At 43.9% G+C, this 21,750-nt stretch overlaps 1 protein-coding gene across 3 annotated transcripts in view; it reads left to right on the forward strand.

Moving 5' to 3' along the window:
• Nucleotides 1-818: 818 nt before the first annotated feature.
• The window catches only part of LOC128137712 (chondroitin sulfate synthase 3-like), a 30,341-nt gene continuing 9,409 nt past the window's right edge, over nt 819-21,750 (forward strand). Inside the window, exons 1-3 of one of the 3 annotated variants that reach the window (XM_052778851.1) lie at nt 819-1,788; nt 3,601-3,884; nt 8,229-8,701. In XM_052778851.1, the coding sequence (XP_052634811.1) occupies nt 1,074-1,788; nt 3,601-3,884; nt 8,229-8,387 (1,158 nt within the window). In that variant the 5' untranslated portion in view covers nt 819-1,073 and the 3' untranslated portion in view covers nt 8,388-8,701. Of the gene's footprint in view, nt 1,789-3,600; nt 3,885-6,444; nt 6,840-8,228; nt 8,702-21,750 lie in introns of those variants that run through there. The other 2 variants (XM_052778852.1, XM_052778853.1) reach the window with 2 other exon arrangements.

Consider the following 21,750-nt stretch of genomic DNA (forward strand, 5'->3'; position numbering starts at 1 on the left):
AAATCGGGAGGGTATGAGGGAGATCTTAAACTTCAGAATTGAAGCTGTCCCTGCAGGCACAGGGGCCTGTATGATTAATTCCTGTTGTCGGCCATCCTGGGCTGTGGACAGTACCGCCACCTTAAGCTCGGGAGGATGAGGAGGCAACGCCCCAGCACCTAGGAGCTCCTGACAGTAACAGTATACCCAGGCTGCGGGCATACACGCCACAGGAAAAAGACGCGGCCAGGAAGGGCTACGCTTCTCGGCTGGAAAGCTGTTAAGCGTTCGGGGCCGGGGAGCAGAGGGTAGAGCAGGGGCAGAGCAGACGCCTTCCCTCCTCCTGAAACTACATCCCTTTCCGTGCCCAGCCTTTGGATGAGAGACCAGCGCAGGACGGTGCTACCCGGCGTCCGGTGGCCGCCCTCGGGCGAAGCGAAGTTGCCTGCGGCCGCCGATCAGCCCCCGGCCTCTCCCGACGCGGCGGCGGCGGGAGCGGGGCGCACCGGTGCGCGCCCGGGGGCACCCCCGCCCCACCGCCCGGCCGGCCCCGGCCCCGGCCCCGGCGGCCGGAGGGGGGCGCCGGGGGGCGGCGGGGCCGGGCCGGGTGGCGGGGCCGCGGCGCAGGGGATCCGCGAGCGGCACCTAAAAAAATCGTTTCCTTCCGGAGCGGCGGCGGCGGCCGGCACTTCCCCGGCGCGGCGCGGGCACTGGCGGCGGCGCCGCCGCCCTCCGGGTTGAGGCGCTCGGAAGCCGCGGAGGAAGCCGGCTGAGCGGCGAGCGCGGAGCGGAGGCCGCCGCCGTGTGGAGGAGGCTGAGCGGTGGGAGGGGCGGGGAGGGACCAGCCGCCCCGGTGACAAGGTGCCAGCGGAGCGGCGGGGCCGCCGCTACTGCTCCGCCGTCCTCGCCGCCGCCCTCCCGCCCGGAGAAGTTTGACTCGGGAGCAGCGCAGCCGCCCGGGCCGTCGCGGCGAGGCAGGGAGCCGCGCCGGGAGTCGGCGCGCCCGGGGCCGCCGCGGGACGGGGGTCGCCTCCTGCGGGAGGCGGCGGGGGGGACACCGGCGGCGGCGCTCTGGGAGCCGCCCCGCCCGCGCCATGGCAGCGCGGTCCCGGAGACCCTGGCTGAGCGTGGTGCTGGGGCTGGTGCTCGGCTTCACCGCCGCCTCCTGGCTCATCGCCCCCAAAGTGGCCGAGCTGAGCAACAAGAAGAGGCGCGGCGCCAGCCTCTGCTCCTACTACGGCCGCTCGGCGGGGCCGGGGGCGGCCGGGGGCGCGGCGGCGCCGGGCGGGCAGCAGGCGCCGCCGGAGGCAGCGGCGGTGCTGGGCGGCACGAGTTTCAGGAGCAGCCCCTGGGAGCTGCCGCCGGCGGCGGAAGAGGGCACCGTCTCCAGCCCCGCCGCCGGCGGGGAAGGGGAGCCGGAGGAGGAGGAGGAAGGCGCCGAGAGGCGGCGCGGCCGGCCCGGCGGCAGCCACAACGGGAGCGGGGACTGGGGGGCAGCCCCGGGCTGCGCCAAGCCCCGCAACTTCCTCTACGTGGGGGTGATGACGGCCCAGAAGTACCTGGGCAGCCGGGCGGTGGCGGCGCAGCGGACGTGGGCGCCCTCGGTGCCGGGCCGCGTGGAGTTCTTCTCCAGCCAGGGCTCCGCCGCGCCCCCCGGGCTGCCCCCGCTGCCCGTCGTCGCCCTGCCCGGCGTGGACGACTCCTACCCGCCGCAGAAGAAGTCCTTCATGATGATCAAGTACATGCACGACCACTACCTGGACAAGTACGAGTGGTTCATGCGGGCGGACGACGACGTCTACATTAAAGGTGACCGGGGCGCGCCCCGCCGCCGCCGGCGGCAGGGAGGGAGGGGAGCGCTGGCCTTGGGGGCGCGGCGGGGTCTCACGGAGGGTAGGGACAGTCGGTTCCCGCCCGGGGGGGCGGGGAGCGCAAGGGGTGCCTCGACCCACCCCGCGCGCCGGTGGCGTTTGCTTCCAGCCCCCATGTGCGGGGGGGCGTGGGGTGCCGTCCCGGCGCTGGTGGGAACCCCGAGGTGCCCCCGCGGGGCGGGGCCGGGCCGGGCCGCCCGCGAAGAGTCCGGGGCGCGTCGGAGGGCCGAGGCGGCGGGTTGGACCGCGGCGGGCACGGTGAGCGGTCCCTGCGTGGGCGTGGGATCCCGGTGCGGCGGCCCGCCGGGCGAGGCTCTGCCGTGGGCCGGCGGAGAGGGTCCTGGGGCCGGGCGTGGGCAGGGGAGCGGCGGGGTGGTGCCGGCCCCGCGTCCCGCTGCCCTCGGCCGGGCAGGCTAAGGGTGGCGGTCCCGCCTCGACCCGCCGCCCGTGCGCAGGCGGCGGGGGGTTGAGGGGGGGAGCGACGCCGGCCGCATCCCGCTCCGGCCGGGCAGCCCCCGCGGCGGCGGCGGCTCCTCAGCCCGACGGCTTCGATTCGGTACTCCTCGGGAATGGTGTTTTCAGCACTAGTAAAAGTTCTCCGCTGGCTCACTGACACTTGGGCTGAGCAAACGCCGCCTCTGAAGGCTCCTTGTAAAGCCGCTGTTGTCCGTCGCAGCGTGTCTCTCTGCAGAGTACTAGCCCTATTTCCGAGCGAGTTTTACAGCACCGTTAGAAGATGCTGTTCTGCAGCCCGCTTCGTTTTGGTCTGCGCTTGTTGCTGCTGTGACTTACTCGTGCAGCGCCCTGCTCTTGGGAAGGAAAGAGAGGCTCGAGTTGTAAGCGTAGGCCCAGGTTGCGGGCGTGGTTGCTCACACTGTTGAACGCACTGTTGAGAGTTGACTGGAGGTAACTGTGTACTGCCCTATTTGTCACTCGATTTGGTTGGAGTCGTTTAATGGGCTGCTTGCTTGTCGGCTGTCACTCATCTGTGAAATACTCGCACACGTACGCATGTATATAGGTTTATATATTTGGCTGCAGATGTGAAAGTTGTCAGTGTTTTCTTTGGGCTCATTTTGGAGTGTCTTTAATTGGTTTTAAGCTTCCGAGTTAAACCTATCCAGAAACTTTTAATTTCAAGTAAATATGAAATCACAATTTCTCAAAAGAAATAGGTACGGGGTTTGAAGGAAAAGTGTGTAGACATTGTAGCACTGGAAATACTTTGGAAGGAGCTTGAGTTTTACCTTGTTCCAGCAATTGCTTCGTAATCAAACATGTTTATCTTGGTTAATTTAGATTTGCTCTGGTCTTTTCAAAAATTAATCCTATTAGAATAATACATGGGATTTCCCGTCTCCTCCTCTTCCTCCCCAGCTTGGAACTATATTGGTAAATTGTCCTGCTTTAGAGAGAGTCTTAAACTAGCAAGGGAGTGCTTTCCATCAGTATTGGTTGAACAGAACAAGGTTTACTGGTATAATTAAGTTTTGGTCATATTCTGGCTTTTGGCTGAATGAAAATGTCATTGTAATGTTAATTAATAATAATAATAATAATAAAAAAAGTTGTCTGTGAAAAGTAAACTTGTCCAAGGATATTTTCAGTTGGGTGTAGGACACTGCTTTGGAAGTGATTTCCTGTGACAGTCTCAGGTGCATGTTACATTTTTAAAAAAGCTCAAGGTACAGAAAAAGAGTTGGCTGGCAGACTAGGCAGAGAAATAACGGTAATCTTTTCTCTTTTTCAGGTGAAAAATTGGAGGAGTTTCTTCGCTCACTGAACAGCAGTAAGCCTCTGTATTTGGGACAGACTGGTCTGGGTAATATTGAAGAACTCGGAAAACTTGGGCTGGAGCCTGGAGAGAATTTCTGCATGGGAGGGCCAGGAATGATCTTCAGCCGGGAGGTTCTCAGGAGGATGGTGCCACATATAGGTGAATGCCTTCGAGAAATGTACACCACTCATGAGGATGTGGAGGTGGGCAGGTGTGTCCGAAGGTTTGGAGGAACTCAGTGTGTTTGGTCATATGAGGTAAGTGACGGTGTAAATTGCAATGTGCTGTTTGTTTACAGAGTTTTGCATCTTGCAACTTAAGTAGCTGTATCTGCAATCTCTTTCCACCGTGATTACGTTTTAACACATGCATCAGAATGTAAACCGCAGACTGTAATGAAAAAAGAGAGGAAAACATGCATGGCATGTTACTGCAAGCATGTTTATTTCTACTTGTGTCTTTCAATTTTCATTGGTGACAATTACTGCAGCCATGTTGTAAGTATTGCTATGCTGTAAGTTGCTAAAGCATTACCTTGAGGCTTTCTACATATAATCCGTGACAGGATGCTGCTGTATTGGACGTATGCTGTTCAGGTTGGATCTTTTTAAGAACTTGGTTTTGGATAAGCGTGTGGCATATCTGTTTGTTCTGCATTGCAGTTTCTTAAAATATGTTGTGGTGTTTGAAGAAGAATTGCCTGTATTTTCTTAATTACTCAGATGTATTTTAACGGAATTTGTTACTGGCAAAAGCAGAAATGGGAGTTGTGGGGTTTTTTTTCTTGTACAGAAATGAAATTTGTTACACTGCCTGTGTCTACCATACGCTTTTGACAGTGTTTTTCTTAGTGTAAAACACTGTTAAAATCTATTAAGAACACATGCAATGTAACAAATCTTCCTATGCTGAAGTCATTTTAGGAGTAAATGACTTCATTCAGTAGTAACATTTTCTAAAGTAACGAAGATGTGTTGCGATACCCAAAAAGTTCATTTGCAGTGCCGCAACAAAAATTCAGGCCTATTTCTCTGGAAATACTGTGGTTAGTGGCAAGACTTATCTTTGTAGATAACAATAGACTAAGCAGGCAACTGCCAGAAAGGGTGGAGGGTGATAGCTAATATGATGAATGTGATTTTAGTTATTTTGACCGGTTCTTTAATATTAATATATGCTTGCCCTTGTGGCGCTCCCTTGTTAAGCGGGAAAAATCATTTAAATGGGCCACTGAAAGAGGTGATGTGCTATTAACGGCAAAAAGACAGGAAAAATAATTAATTTTGTGGATTAGTGTTTTTCTGAGTGGCCCAGGGAAAGGTGGCCATTTTAAAAATGGGTTTGGTAGGCTACAGTGCATGTAAACAGGTGAACGAAAATAAATATTGAATAGTTGATACTAATTAGGTAGGAATCTTAGATGTGGAAATCTTATCCTTTATTTCACAATAGAAGGGTGCTTTTAGAGACTATTTCAACAAATGTTGTAAATGCCAACGTAAAATAATACAGCCACTGCACTGGTAGAGCAGGGAAGGCACTTGCCGTGCAGATGGATATGGATGTAGGACTAGTGGTTCTTACTCAGACTTCCAAACTGCACATTATGTTGGCAGCTTAATCTTACGCTCTGATGTGTTTGGGCTGTGTCTGTACGAGGTCGTTTGCAAATCCTTATGGGCATGTGATGCCTGCTGATCTGTATCAGATAGCAGAATTATGATTCTGTCTTGACAGTCGTATCTTGGGAGGGGTTTTGGTTTTGTTTTTCTGGTTTGTCTTCTTGGGAAGAAATCTGGGGAAGGAAAGAAAACTGATAACAGATAACATTATCACTATGGTTGTAATTTATTTTGATGTTGAATGTCAGGAGATTTTGGCTCCAGGCACCGAGCGTAAGTGGGATAGAGCAAAAAAATATGTTTACTTCCTTCAGTTTTGGAGACTGAGTTATGTGACTGCCCAGAAGCACAGCTTTTCACGGTAGGATTGGGGCCTGAAAACATAAACTTTGGGGAAAAATCATGTGTGTTTATGGGATCTGGAACAGAGTGACACCAGTCTTGACTGTCAGTTGCTCTTGAATGCCCTAGGTCTGTATAGTAAAGAACGGAAAAAGAAAAAACTCTGTTAGGCATTGCAATAGCAGCTGCTCATTTCTGACCAGTATTTTCCATTTGTTAGAAGAATCTTTGACCCTGTTGCTGGTACAGGAGATGCTCCAGAAGATGCAGATGATTAAGACAAAGCTGCTTAGGATGCTATCGCACTGTTAAATCTGTGTGGAAGGGAAGAAGCGAAATAGGGTGTCCGGAGAGAGAGGAGTTGCATTTGTGCTTTGGCATAGTTTGTGTTGTGTAGCCGGTTGTTTCAAGCAGTCTGATACTGCAGCTGAACAGATTGGCGTGTTGCGGGTTGGTAAATTAGTTGGTGACAAAGGTGACTTTTTTCCCAGGGCACTGGAAGTGTTGCTCTATGCTTTTTCATTCCTTCCTTAGATCAGCAACACTCTTTGTGTGCTAGAAGGGGAATTATTCCCTCAGATACACTTGTGCAAAATGTAAGATTGGGGCCAGGACTTTCTGCATAGCCAGCTGCACTTTTGTCCTGAAGTGCTCTTGTTGTATATAAATATTAAACTGAGTGCTGCTGAGCTGCAAGATTTTTTTGAACTTTGTTGCTTTTGGGAAGATGCATAATTTGTATTTTGTATGTGTTGCTGAAGACTAATATAAACTGGAAACAATTCCATTAAAATTCATAGAAGCAGAAAAGCTATAGAAGAGTTGAATCACTGTTGCATCATTTTTTTACTAGATTTATTTTCTAAGAACTGGATGGGAAGGTCTCTTTTTGATGAGGATGAAAGAAATCAGAGAGTTCAAGAGAAAACCTGAAATGCTTGATCTTTGTTAGTGTATTGGGTTTGCGTGGCAAGGTTTTGGTAGGCGGGGGGCTACAGGGGTGGCTTCTATGAGAAGCTGCTAGAAGCCTCCCCTATGTCTGACAGAGCCAAGGCCAGCCAGCTCCAAGTCGGACCCGCCGCTGGCCAAGGCCGAGCCCATCAGCGACGGTGGTAGTGCCTCTGGGAGAACAGATTTAAGAAGGGGGAAAAAACCCCTGTGTAACACCAGCAGCAGTCAGGAGAGAGAGGAGTGAGAACGTGTAAGACAAACAACCCTGCAGACACCAAGGTCAGTGAAGAAGGAAGGGGAGGAGGTGCTCCAGGCACCGGAGCAGAGATTCCCCTGCAGCCTGTGGTGAAGACCATGGTGAGGCAGGCTGTCCCCCTGCAGCCCAGGGAGGTCCACAGTGGAGCAGATATCCACGTGCAGCCTGGGGAGGACCCCACGCAGGAGCAGGTGGCTGCCCGAAGGAGGCTGTAACCCCGTGGGAAGCCCGTGCCGGAGCAGGCTTCTGGCAGGACGTGTGGACCCGTGGAGAGAGAAGCCCACGCTGGAGCATGTTTTCTGGCAGGACTTGTGACCCCACAGGGGACCCACGCTGGAGCAGTCTGTACCCGAAGGACTGCAACCCGTGGAAGGGACCCATGCTGGAGCAGTTCATGAAGAACTGCAGCCTGTGAGAAGGACTCACGTTGGAGAAGTTTGTGGAGAGCTGTCTCCAGTGGGAGGGACCCCATGCTGGAGCAGGGGAAGAATGTGAGGAGTCCTGCCCCTGAGGAGGATGAAGTGGCGGAGACAACATGTGATGAACTGACTGTAACCCCCATTCCGTGTCCCCCTGTGCCACTGCAGGGAGTTAGGTAGAGAATTCGGGAGTGAAGTTGTGCCTGGGAAGAAGGGAGGGGTGGGGGGAAGGTGTTTTAAGATTTGGTTGTATTTCTCATTACTCTGCTCTGGTTTGATTGGCAATAAATTACATTAATTTTCCCCAAGCTGAGTCTGTTTTGCCCGTGATGGTAATTGGTGCATGATCTCTCCCTGACCTTATCTCGACCCACGAGCCTTTTGTTATATTTTCTCTCCCTTGTCCAGCTGAGGAGGGGGAGTGATAGAGCGGCTTTGGTGGTGCTGGCCGGGGTTAAGCCATGACAGCTGGGTGGCTCAGCTGGTGTAGGTAGGACTGGCTGCCTGTCAGGGTTTATTCTGCTGCCATTTAGAGTTACCTAGTAAACTATGATAGCTTATAAACATAATATGCTTGCTGGCAAGGAGAGGTTTGCAACGTTGACTTTTTTTTTTGGCACCTTTTTTTTTTTTTTTTTTTTGTCAGAATGAATAAGAAAAGAAGAGGTGCACAAGGCTGCAATGAGCCACTCTTATTCTTGGAGCTTGCTAGAGTTTAATTCTTGTTCTGCCAGATTTGAAGCCAGGGCTTAAAGGCTGGGTCTCCCACACAGCAAATTACTTATGGCTGAGGTGATGAGTCTCTGTCTCTCCTGATGGAGCTCCTCCACTTTAAATAAAGAGTTAGTCATGGGATTGCTGAGAGAGTGAATCTAATAACAGTGTTTTCAGGGCACTTGTGCAGAATGGAGGAGACAAAAACCTGCCCTCAGGGTGCAATTTGACAGTTGCTCTAAGCTGACATAAATACTGAAGGGTGGTTGCTCTTTTCGGTTGCTGTCTGTTTTGCAGGGCTCGTGCAGCCCTGTGGTGAGCTGGAGATGTGGCAGGATCCACTTGAAACCTGAACCTGACCAAAAATGTTTTCTTCAGCTGAATCAGTACTTAAGGCAAAGCTTTGCTGAGCACGAGCATCAAAAGAAAGAAGTGGTCATGTTCAGCCAGGAATGAAGGGGCAGGAGAGTGTCAAACCGCCCTTCTTGGCAGCACCTTACATTCAAATTGGCTGGAAGCAATGGTTGAACTGCAGCCTAAATCTAGTACATTTCCTTGCTACATGAGGAAGTATCTGCTAGAAGTGTTGTATTTTGGATGGATCATTTTCTACAGAAGATCCATCCTTGTTCTGATATGTTTTTCAACTAGATCTTAATTTATCCTGCAGGTTTGATGATGCTGTAATGATCAAGGTGTAATAAACCTGGCAGATTTGTCTAAAATATCGCTGTAAAAGGCCTTTTGGTTTTGTTAGGTGTTAGCAGCTTCTGCTTCCCCAAATCAGTAACAGTAGAGGTTAAAAAGGGCCTTTTGCTTTTGTGCTTTCAGAATCCATATTTCAAGCTAGCACTCTCTCTTCCACTAATTTTGAAGCCTTGAAATGTTTTTCTTTAAATGAATGAAAAGATTAGCTTGCTTTTAGTGACTCATACTGGTTTTATTCTTTGGAAACAAAAATATAGTTAAAAAACTGCGCTGCTGTGTTATTCCTCTCTTTGCTGCTTAGGAGGGACTTGGCTATAGAGGACCGTTTGGAAAACAAGGCTGATTGCTTTATCCTCCCTGCCCGCCCCCCCCCCCCTCCTTTTTTAATGTTTCTGATTTCAGGAGACCATTTTGTAATTTGTAACCTAAGTTTATAACAGATCAAATAGTGTAGTTCAACAAAAGAACAAAATAAAATGTACCGCATGAATTAAGTGGCTGTAACAATTCAAGCAGAAATCAAACATTGTCAGGGTATAAATACTGACAATCAGAGAATGTTTTTCTTCAGAAGATGAAAAATGACAAATGCAGCATAAAAAGATTTCTAGATCATTTGTCAGTGTATTTGGAACATATGTTCTAATGTTAAGTTTGTAAAGCTTTTCTTTTTGTAGCCTTTTTTTCCCTTTCTGTGGGAGAAAATATCATAGAATATCTCAAGTTAAAAAGGAACCATAAGTATCAACTCCAATGCCCTCTACATTCATTTTAAACTTAAAAACTACATTCATACAAAAAACTACATTAATACAAACCACCCCATATACTTTTGTACACATTACCAAAAGATCATTGATATCAAAAGAAAATACTGTACTTTGTACATACAGGCAGTCCACATTAATGATTGTTTTCCTATTGTTTTTTTCCTTTTACAAAGTTCTAGGGTGACCATAGTATACAGTCTCATTACTATAACATTTTTTTAATAATGCAGATCTCTAATATCCTATTTGTTGTTGATTCCCAGCAGTAAGAGTAAATGTTACAGTAAATATCCTGGGAAATTGCCTATTTGGATCAAACCGCATGCTCAAAAAGCTTCCCTTTGCAGTGCACTGGTATTGTGACTGTCTCCTGAGGTGCTAGAACCTTTGTAAGCCATCTTCTGGCTTCCTCTAAAAATACTTTACCTTTTCCTTTTTAATGTCAGTTTTCCTTGCAGATATATTTTAATTTTTCATTCAAGGCTTTGTCTCTCTCTTTGGTGAAGGTGTTGGTGGGTCACAACTCAGCTTTGGGTTGACCACTACACCAAACAGAAGCATTAGAGGTGTATTTGCCTTTGATGATGATAAGATGGTATTTTGCTCATTTGGATTCTGGAATGATCGGTCTTTGAAGTAGCAGTACCCACCCCCACTTAAGCTATTGGTTTTGGGCAGCTTCGTTGGGTAGTTACATAAATGTAGCATCATTTTTAAAAAGCATAGAGAGAGCTGTCAGTGTCCAAGAATAGAAATGCACGGAAGAGTGCATAATTAAGACTGTAGCAGGGGTCTCTGAGGGTATATCGAGAGGAATGAGATGGTCACAGAGGCTCAGAACTATTTGCATAAATGGCCAATTACTGATACAGGATTGCATATGTGCTCTCTTAACCATTTGTTATTAATAGCTATCTGATTACAGTAATGTGAAAGGTAGTTATCAAATTTTTTTACTTTAATGGGATTCTTACCTGGTTAGAAAAGTGACTTATATTTCCATACCATTGTAGTATAGTTTTCTGTGTGTACATGATACTGAATAAAATGCAAATCATTAAATGCATATCCTATTGCTATAACCGTGGTGCTAAAATTGGGTCCTTACTCTTGCCCTGTGTGGCTCTGTCTGGTCCTCATCTGAGCTGCCTGCGCCTGTTGTGCTGTGCAGACTCCCTGCTCTTTATCTGGCTTTTTAGGTAACCTCCTGTCATTCATTTGCTCTTTTACCTGGGGAATTTGGGGGAGACTGCCTGGGGGTGCTGCCTCCCTTGCGTTCACATACCCTGGGGGCTCCCCGTCGTCTTGGCCCTTCTTGATCCTGCCAGATCAGCTTGGCTGTGAGTTGAGGAAGTTCATGGTGAAAAAAGAGTCGTCCCTGGTACTTGCATTTATTGAAGGTCTTAAGCATTTCCCCACGTGGCTCGGCAGGACTGCAAGAGTTGGAGATACCTTTTTTGGGGGTCTTTATGGAGAAGGATTCAGATGGTATTCCCACAGCTGCTGTGGAGGTGTGTGCCAGCACACGCAAGCCCATGGCTGTGGTCCACTGTATGGTGGCATCTTAGCTGTGGAGCCAAGAGCTAAGGGGGCTGTTTCTCAGCCTTGTTGAGAGTTAGCTTCTCTTAGGTTCCTGGCTTGTTTGCAGATTGGGTGTTCTGTCTTTCCTGCTGTGCCCCAAGAGGAAATACTGCTCGTGCCTTTTTGGAGTATGACAGCTGTGTAATTCTGACTCCTGGTGCTGAATTACCAAGGTGCTGGAGGACTCTGGGGGTGTGTTTTCATGTCCATGATGTGAAGAAATCATGGATACACCTTCCTTTTAATCTGTTTTCTTCTGTGATGCCAGCAGCTATTTATGTGCAGGACTATTTGGGCTAGCTAACAGCTTTCCTGTCCATTTTGAATGTTTGTGCATTCTTAAAGCAAGTATTTCAAAGGTTTTCCTGTTTTAAGAATAAGCTCTCATTTGAACTACCAAAGCATCCCACAGACAAGCAAAAGAAAAACATTAGGAAAGGTTCTTAAATGATTAAAAATATTTCTTTAGTTCTGCATATGGGTATCCGGAGCCATCTCTCAATATATACGGAAATTTAAACCTAAACACGGTCAACTTTTTTCTCATGTTTGCTCTCATTTTATTGGAAATGTTTTCTCAAGACTTTTGTGCAATTGGTGTATTGGAGGTGGTATTTCCATAGACGTAGAAGTCTAGTGCAGAAGGCTAGCTGTTCAAGTGTGTTTAAAAATAGTGTTTGACATGAGATGACGCAATTGTGGCACAACTATTGTAAGAGTCATCTCATTTGAACCCATCACATCATCACTCTTGACAGTGCCTGTCACATTATACAAGGAGTAAGCTTGATTTTTAAAGAGACTTGCAGATGAAGAACTTGACTGCTTTAGGGTCAACAGTGGATTCAGTGCTTTAAGTGAATCCATGAAACAAAGCACAGTGAAACCCTGATGTTTTTATTTTTTGCCTTGAAATAGTTTTCTATTTTACCTTTACCTTAAAATCAAGTAAACCAAACCACATGAGAAGCATTAGTTTCTATAGATATTCCCAGAATTATCTTTATTTTCAAAATTTTGTCTTTCCTAGGTGTTCTGAAACAAATTTCCCTTTCATGCATACAGATTTGGTTATGGTTATTGGTCTTACTTTGACAAAGAGTTTTGTTAAACAGTCCTGCTTGAGCCTTTTTGAAGGTGAAGTGTTTGTTGCACATTACCAGGTAAATCAAATAGTATGGAGTTGCTCAAAGTGTGTATAGTCTTCTCAAAGACACTGAGAGTTCCCAGGTTGCTTCCTCCTACTCCCTCCCAACCCCCTGAGTTGATGGGGTTTGTTACTTCTTCTGGGCCGGTCTTTGTATCTCCTCTTGTCCTGACTTAGAAAATCTCCTAGACATAACTTTTTCCTGACTTTCACTTTCCAACCTCACATCTTTTGATGAGATCAAAAGATGCACTTCTGCTGAAGTAGAAAATGCTCACGAAGAGAGAAGCTGGAAGTTGTAAACAAGGAGAGTTACAGAAATTATTTGAAATAAGTGCTAATTACATGTACTTATATTTACTGTGGTATTTCATTAGGTATCAAAAATAGGATGTGTTTCTTTTTTTAGAAGAATAAGCTTTCAAGCTACTGTTCCAGTTCTGTATGTTTCTTGGGAGTTTTCTGCAAGTAGACAAATAGGTATAAAGTGTAGCTGGATCATTTTAGGTCTTTGGACTTTCTTTATTCTGTGGTTCTCATTACCAAACTGATTTCCACCTATTTTCAGTTCTTACGTGAGAAGGCATGTATTAAGTCATTGTCAGTATTTGCTGTTGGTTACACATTCTCTAAAATTCACTTTTATTTAGTTACTTGATCTCATGATTTACCATGAACTATTCAAAGAATGCATATATTATTTAAAGCGTAGCAGGAACTGCTACGCTATGAGTAGTTTATTCCATCTGTCTAGTGCTGGCTAATGATTTAAGCTCAAGATGAGCGCACAGGTTGGTTACTCTTTAGTACATATTTGGAACGGGGCAGTAAGTAAATGTGTAGTTCCACCCCAGGTGCAGTATTTTTGGCTTCCTGGGTATCACACTACGAAAAAATTTTTGGCCTGTTTTTAAGAATTCTTTTAAAGCATGCATATGCTTTAGGAAACAAAGAACATCTTAAACTAGAGGTATAATTTGAGGAAATTCTGGAGGAGGTTAAGCAGCCTGGTAACTGATAGTCTTCTTGAATGCTGTTTTATGTATGAGTTAGTCTTGAAATGAACCTAGGAAAGGGAAGGTTATCTTTTCATTTACTTTTTATTTAGTGCTTTTGAGACACATTTTCCACAGTCATTTTCCACATTGGTTGAAGTTTTACCTTTAGTAAACTAACCTTTGTGAACATTTAGAAATGAAAAAAAAAAAAAAAAAAAAAAAAGCCTAAAATAACTCTCTTCTGGAATGTGCTGGTTTAACCAGGCAGTTAGAATACTGCAGATTAAACCCGAGGTACTGACTGACTGGACACATTGTTTGTTTGTTTGTTTTTGGTTTTTTTCTTTTTTTTTAGTTTTTAGTTTGCGATAAAATATTTGATTTAGAAACTTGGAAGTATTCCTTTTAATAATTTTCAAATAGGACTGTCATTTTTTACCTTGTTTTTTGTGCACTTGATACTTTGAAGTGTTTTGTATTTTCAAGATTGCTTTAAAGTGCATTTGAGTCCCTCAACCTTTTTTGATTTTTGTTTCTTTTTTTTTTTTTTTTACAACCATTCAAGGGCAAATTAACATCTGAAGGATGATAATTTGATCACCAGGGACAATGCTCCTTTTGACTCCGTATTTCCTGGTATCAGGGAGGTGTTTGTTCATGGGGCCCTTTCTGAGTGTGGCACGTGTGAACGAGCTCCTTATGGTGTGGAAGCAGATGCACTAAAGAAACGCAGCATTTCTTTAGTTGTATATGTGGCTGCAATGCAGTGGAAGTGTATGTGGCCTTAACTACTTCATGAGGCATAGATTGTAAATCCGTATGCACAGAAATGTGCATTTGTATGTACATATGCGTATATTTAAATCTTGTGTCTAGTTGATAACCAAGCTCCCAGGGGCATAAGTGAAGGTCCTTCGGAGCTTTTAAGCCGTGCTTCTAGGTATTTATTGCAGTCTCCCTACTGTAAAGCTTAAGAATTTGGCTTTCAGCTTTTAACTTTCAGTTTTTCATTACTCTTCTTAGTTATATCTGTATCCTTCTGTTCTGTATGTACATGTATTTTTGCTTCCAGCTTGAATTTGACTAACCTTTTCAGTGTTCTGTTTTCCTTGAAAGCTTTTTCTTTCCAGCTACAGACTGTAGCACACCTGTTATCATAATAAGTTTTCATCACCGAAGGGGATACCTTATGGACCAGCTCTCATCCTGCCAGAATTGCATGGCTTCCTATTGTTGGTCATGATAAACCAGTGACTTTTTCTGTCACATTTTATCAGTTTGGGGCAAAATTTTCTGAAGTGCATGAGTATCAGTTCCAAGAGTCAGGGAATTTAACTAGAACAGGTGTAGCTGATGACAAAGCTTTTATGAAAGTGCTTAACTCGGCAAATGAAACAGTTTTGTTACGTGCTATTGATATTTTTAACTGTTGTATTAAAATAGTTTGTTAGGTATAAATCTGTCCTGCTAGAACCAACGAAAGCAAGTGCTGGTATTTTGGATTCTTCTTTTCTTCTACTCTAAATTTTTGTGATTGAAGATATTTTTCTTCACATGGTAGAGGGAAGTAATTGCACCTAACTGAGGGTAGTTGACTGTAACAGAAAATATAGTCAAACAGTAAAAAGTATTTTTTCTTAATATTTGTCTATAGTAATTTTGGGAAATGTAGTATTAGTGCACCCAAGAGGGTCATGTGAGCGTGTATGTATGCATTTAGTGGCATCTGATGCTTGAGGTTTGCTTAGAGTTGTAGAGCATGTCTTCTACATCTTTGAAAAAATTGATTATTGTTTGTACCTTCAATAAAGAATTCTGTAATGAAACTATGCATTTGGCATTCCTCCACCCTGGCCGTGGTAAGTTGGTGCTCACTTCCCTCTTCCAAATTTGTTAGCCTTAGTTTTTATTGTACTAAATCCAAGAATAAACCTACTCTGTTCTTAAATTCCTATCCACGCTGTGCTGTTGGCATCTATGCTTGAAGGTGACAACTCTGTCATGGGAGAGAGATGTAAGAGATGTATAGTCTTTACAGGACAGAGAGCCTTGAATGAGTAAGGGCTGGTATTCTTTCTTCAGTATGCTTATCAGGTGTCCCAGCCCAGCCTAAGCTTCCTAACTCATCACTGGAAAAATGTTTTGAACAGCAGTGGCTTTATTATTTTAGCTGCACATAATGCTAGAAGCAGGAGCTTCCCGCTCATCTCAGTTTAAAAGAACTTTGCTGCTGTTAATAGAATGTTTAGTTTAATACTAAAATTTTAGTAAATAACTTCATTGTTAATTTTCCATTGCTAAATGTCATTTGGAGAACTACTGTTTTCCTTGGAAATGGCCTTTGAAAAGATTTATTTGGAGGTTCTGCCATAAATCTGTGGAGTGGCCATTGAAAACAAACTAGCTGATGGTTTTACGAGTTTTAACATCCATGTTACCTTCAATGTAGGTACACTCTGTGTTCTTTCAAACTTGAAAGAAACTAAAATGCAATGCCTGGGTTGGGGGAGGAAGGGATTTGTGCTTTTCTTGTTGATTTTTATTTAGTTGTTTCTGTTTAGCATAATTATATTAATCAGCTTGGTCAAAATAAGTCTTTCTCTGCCGACTAGATACTACCTTGTACAAATGAAGTAACTTTTTGTCCTTATCACATCCATTATGATCATGTAGGTAGGTAACAAAAATAGTTGCTGGATTAAGTATTTCAGTTATATGGGAAGAGAAGCTTTAATGACTAGTACAAGGATAGAATCATACAGTGCTACTCTGTTGTTTTTTAAACAGTTTCAAGAAAATTTTTGTGTTTCATAGTATAACTATTATTCTTTGTTCACTGGGAATAAATACATAGTAATGAGAGATGTCCAGTAGAGTTTTTGGCATCTGTTCATCAGTACAGATAACAAAACAGCAACACTTTTGTATTTAACAGGCTGAGACTTCCATTCATTCACACACTCTAAGAAGGTACTTAAGATACCTTCCACACTTGCATCATTCCTTTGTATAAACTTACTGAGCTCCATCTAAAATAATGGGGTTTTCCATTTTACCTGTGCCACTGGAATACTGTTATAAAAATGCAATTGCTGTAATAAGTAGCTGCTTTACTTATGCTTTTAACTTGTTTGAGGCAAATACGCAGCCATTTGTTCTTCTATGAGTTGTTATTTACTTTAGAAAGCTCTTGTTTCATCCTTTGTACTTACCCATCAATATTGATAAATGCTACAGAGCTTTTATTTAACGAGGTACAAGAATCCATGCTTTCTGTTCCTCTTTTTCTCTTAATCACCCTTCCTTTAATTTGCCTCAGTTTCTTTTTTTTTTTTTTTTTTTTCCTTTTAATTAAATGTATGGTCAGGATTGCCTATGGTATTTTGTATGGGAACTCATCTGTAACTTCTACAGTGCAGCTCAGGATTACATTTACCATTTTTAAGGCTTCATCACACTGTAAATTCATCACCATTTTGCAGCTGGTTAGTACTACTAGGTCAGTGTTGTCTTCGGCCATCTTCACTTATTGAGCTTCTGACTGGCAGAATATTTCACTTGTGTTAAAATTTACTAGTATAGTAGTCGCATGTTTAATCCTGTTGCTGTTGGAAAACTGTGCTGTCCTAAACATGATGTTGCAGTATCAGATAAAAATTGCTTTTTCCTGTGTAAATGAAATGTTCCTGGTTAGCTTAGTGACCTCCACAGCAAGGGGCAGATGCTGTGGGTAGCAGGAGAGGGAATGTGCTGTATTGCATGATCACATCCCATGTGGAGAACGCTAGCCGTTGTTCCAAGTCTACTTGTACCTCCTAGCAGGCAAATGATTAGTGAATAAGAAAGATTTCATCTCACAAAGAGCTTAATCACACATGATGTTAATTGTTGAGGGCTTTCATTCCAACTAAAGGAAGCAATTCAGTGCATATTAGAGGAAAGTTGCCCTTTGGTCTTTTCACTTATCCTCTGATGTGCCGTTTTCTTTTTTTGATGTTGTTCATTGTGAAATTACTGCAAATAAGCATGTAAATTATCAGAAACCAGTGAAGGAGCTCGAAGGACTGTCTTTGAACACTGGACTTTCTTTTTCAAGTCAGTTGCTTGATTCCAATGCTGAATATCTGTGGAAGACAAACATGTAGTAGTTCCCAGTTTTGCTCTACAGCCTTCGTAGCCAGGACAAAGACTGAATGAATACTTGAGTCTGCTGGTAGAGTTGATGTTTTCTGGTTGAAGAATGTCGACTGTGTAGTGCAGATCTTTTCATGCTATGACTTCATACCTAATTTGGAAAAAATAAAAATCCTGTGTGTACTGTTTATGAATGCTTTAATTCATGAATTGGAGTGGAAGACTCCAATTAATTGTTTAAGGAACTAAAGCTTGAAGAAGTGTATATGTGTATGTGTGTACACACACACGTATGTATGTGTGTGTGTGTGTGTGTGTGTGTATATATATATAAAAAAAAAATGCTAGGAGAGCGTGCCAGTGCTTTTTAATGTGACAGCTTGGGGCAATTTCCTTGAAATATCTACAATAAAACACAGACTTTTAAAAGACATTTTTGGATAGGTTGGAAAATATGTTCCCATGAAAACAAGGCTTGCATAAATGCAAGGATTATTTCCAGCATTAATGCTTCTTCAGAGCTTTTCAACTTCAGTAATGCGTAGTAAATACCTGTGTGTTAAATCTCATGTGTACCTATATTCCTTAGGCAGTTTAGATCATGCTTGTGTCTTGAGGTTGGCATCAGTCCTGCAACTAATATGAAACAAACAGCTCAGTCTTCACAGCGTACAAAGCAGTCTGCTCCTGCCAGCTCTGGGAGCTTTCTTGGAAGAGAGATGTCAACTTTTGCAGAACTCAACTTTTACCTAAGTAAATTAATGAATGCAAGTTGTAGACCTAAAACTGCCTCTGGAGTGTCCTTGCAGTGACCTGTGTTACATGTGGCTACATCCTTAGGTATGAAAAGATCTGGTTTTGGTGTCCTTTTGGCATTCGAATGATGAGAAGAGCCATAAAACTCTTGAGGAAGCTGTAGGTTGCCACAGTATACGCAGGTGTTAAAGCTACTGTCCACGACAAGTGGTGTGAGCTGAGGTGGAATCAGTCCACCTTCTCTCTTTGCTCTGATCAAAATCCTTGTCTTTTTACATCCTTTTTTATAGCTGTCACAGGAAACCTGTGGCTTGTAGAAGAGACGCAGCCCTTGAGTTTGTCATAGGCTGCAGCGGCTTTTTTGTGTTTTGCTTTTGGCTAACACCAAACTGTCTGGTAGCAGGAAACTTCACCGAAGTGTTTGGTTAAGTGGAGTCAGTCCTCACCCAGGGAAAGTTTATCTCCTCTCCTATCTTACTCCACTTGCCATCAGTATACAGGGAGAGAACAGTGTTCATTCCTACATCTGATCTCTTTAGCCTACTTTGTGGGAAGTCTTTTCGAGTTCGATTAACTGTATGTCACATACTGAATACAGTGACTTATTTTCTGCCATAAAATTGCCTCCTTGCTCAGGGCTCACACTCCCTCCATCCTCTGTCCCTTGCTGTGGCTTCGCCCTTCACGTTCTTTTGCCACCTGGTCTCGTTTGCAGTAAATTTTTTTCTCTGGCTCTTGTCTCTGCTTTTGAAGTGACATGAAAGCCTATAGAACCATAAAGAATTGCACTGTGTTACTGTGGGAATGAAACTGTTTTGATAAAAGCTACAATCTGTCTATAAAAAGAAGAAAATCTTGTTAATGAAATAGATGTGCAAGGCAAACGTATTAAAGGAATTAACGTGGGCTGTTAAAGTTGCATTCAGTGGTTTGAACATACCTAGAAAGGGGGGGTGTAATTTTCAGTGCATGAAACTTTAATAACTTTTGGAGGTTGTTGAGAAGGAAGTACATTTTTTCTAGTAATTTTTGAACTTTTTTTCTGAAGTCCCAGAAAAGTAGCTCTACTTTCCTCTGCTTGCTTAAATAAAGAAATATGTGCATAGACATTTCTCAACTACTTTCTCTTCATCAAATCTTCAGTTGCAAAAGCTTTTTTTTAATCAATAGGCACATTTTCCTAAGAGTATGGCTTCTATAGTCTTACGTTTCCAGAGAAAGTATTAAATTTTTTTTATAGGGTTTTTAGTTTTTCTGTTGTGGGAAGGTGACAACTGGGATGTAATTCTCTGAGGTTGGGTGGGGAATAGGTTACTGTTGTGTTGATCTGTGGTGCAGTCCATCCTGCAATGGAAGAGTGTGAGTCACCACATTGGTGTTTCTCACACAGTGATGAAGGCATTGAAGATAGCGCTCGCTCTTCTTCCTTCTGTGTTACCCTGCAGTGCCGAGCAGCTGAGTGCCATTGCCTGAAGTGTTGCTTTGACACCAGACATATTTTAAGATAAATGCAGTTTTCTTGGGGCTTCCTGTACACCTCTGTGTCTTGAGTATATTTTTATTGTTAGTTTATCTTCAGTACAGTTGTTCTATTGCACAGTCATACAAACTGCTGCTGAACTCATGAGGCCACATTGTTTATACACACCCTTTCTGTTCAGTCATTATCAAAAGTTCTTCAGCTATTAAATATTCATGATACATAGCATTCTTTGTCACAAATTTCCAAAAACTGAAGAATGTGATCATCATGGGGCATAGGTCTTCAAGGTTTTTCCTAAACTGGGGGAGGGAATAGCTTTTAGAAAGCATTTTTAATGCTTAATAATTTCATATACATTAATACCTTAATGTTCTCTAGGTGATGAAATCACCCAGCAATAACAATGCTTCCCACACGGTAATGTGTGTTTTCTTAGAGTTTCTTCTTGAACGCCTGCAGCCCTGTTCTGTGTTCTAAATCCTTCAGATTTAATCAGTTAAGTGTGGTTAGTTCTCAACATCATTTGGGTGGGAGACTTATGGAAGATCTTAGGTGTTTGAAAGAAATTATCTTGGCAATACCTGCTGCAGTTCTCACTTTCCTGAATCCACACGCAGTGAATACCTCCATACTGTAGTGAAGAGTGGAGCTCTTGGGGTAGTCCTTGTTGAGATGCCATCCCTATAAAAGATAACAACTTGTGGTCCTGGCAACTAATGACCCAAAGAGATCCCATCTTAATCTGCTGGACAACCTTTGTCTAACTTTTGCTGTTTTATGGTCAGCCTACAAAAATCTCTTTGCAAAATGTTACAGTATTGCCACGTGCTATTGGACAGCTCATTAATGTTCTTTTTTTTTAGCTAGATGAATTCTTGCCCTGTAGAAGAGCTGAACTCCTTGGACTTCTATCCAATACAAGTAATTACAAAATCTTTCATGTTCAAATGGTTTACGACCTTCATGCAGGTGACTTTTCTTATATTACGTGTGTCTCAGTGAGCTCACTTTAGCACTCAAGAGTGCTCAGTTTAAGTAATCGATGGTACGCAAAGCTGAACAGGTTGTTTGGTTTGTGAACTGCTAGTGCATGCCACTGGGTTGGCCACAGAGTTTCTATAACAGTATTGTAAAATGTTCCTGAAATGTAATTGCGGAACCCCCCCCCCCCCATTAAAACCTTTCTTTTAAAGCTTTAAGAGGATATACACTCTGGAGGGATGAACAAACCCAATTAATTGCCTTTGAATAAAGATAATGTAAGTTAATATATGTGTATGTATACATACATAAATAAACTCAACTTGAGAAAAAGAATATGTAAACTTTTCTGCTAAAACCTATGCAATCTGTAATTAAATAATAATCGATTTTACCAAACTGATAGGTTTTGAAATAGTCATTAAACTGACGGGCACTGTCATTTGGGTAATTTAGAAGCTTGTACAGGAATTAGTCTCCAGACCAAAAACTGTCTTTGCATGTGTATTTACCACTAGTAGAGGTTAATTCTCTGTGCTGTTGAAAAATTGCATTGTAGCCAAGATGCAAGGAATGCTGTTGTTTCCAAAGAGCTCACAAGACAAGGCGCTGACCCAGGGGGTGACTCGGTGCTAGCAAAGCCCTGCAGCAATGAGAAGCTGGGGGGCGTGGGGGCATCACATGCGCAGGTTGTACATCTGCATGATCACCCCTGAAGACAGAAGGTGAGAAGATGGAAGGCAAGATTGTGAGATGTTGTTAGTAGGCTGAATGAGGATACCTGAGCAGATGCTCACTTGAAAAGTTTTCTACGAGCTCTTGAGAGACAGAAAGGAGAAGTTCATGCAACAGTGTCACCATTTTCTCCCGTGTAGGGGAGAATGATGTGACAGAGTGTGGAAGAGGAAAGCAGAGAGTAAGGAAAAAATACGGTTGTCTCGGAAGGGATAAAACCAATTATGTCTAGTCTAGGATGACACGTATAGCTTTGGGGCAGGGCCTTGAAGTTGAAGACTTGTAAGCAAATGCAGTTGGAGTTGGAAACAGGGAGGCTTTCTGTGACTGTGCATGAGTTGTTTTCAGCAAAGGAGATCCATGTGGGGCTCTTGAAGAAAGGATAAATTCGAAGAACTACTAAATGCTAATAATGTCAAAAGGCAGTCAGTTTAAAACATAATGGTAATGGTGATGGTGATGGGATGTTCTGAGCAAAATTAAAGTTTCACTAGTTAAGACATTCGAAGAACTACTAAATGCTAAT

This window comes from Harpia harpyja, chromosome Z (genome assembly GCF_026419915.1).
Source record: "Harpia harpyja isolate bHarHar1 chromosome Z, bHarHar1 primary haplotype, whole genome shotgun sequence".
In the NCBI taxonomy this organism is placed as follows: Eukaryota; Metazoa; Chordata; class Aves; order Accipitriformes; family Accipitridae; genus Harpia; species Harpia harpyja.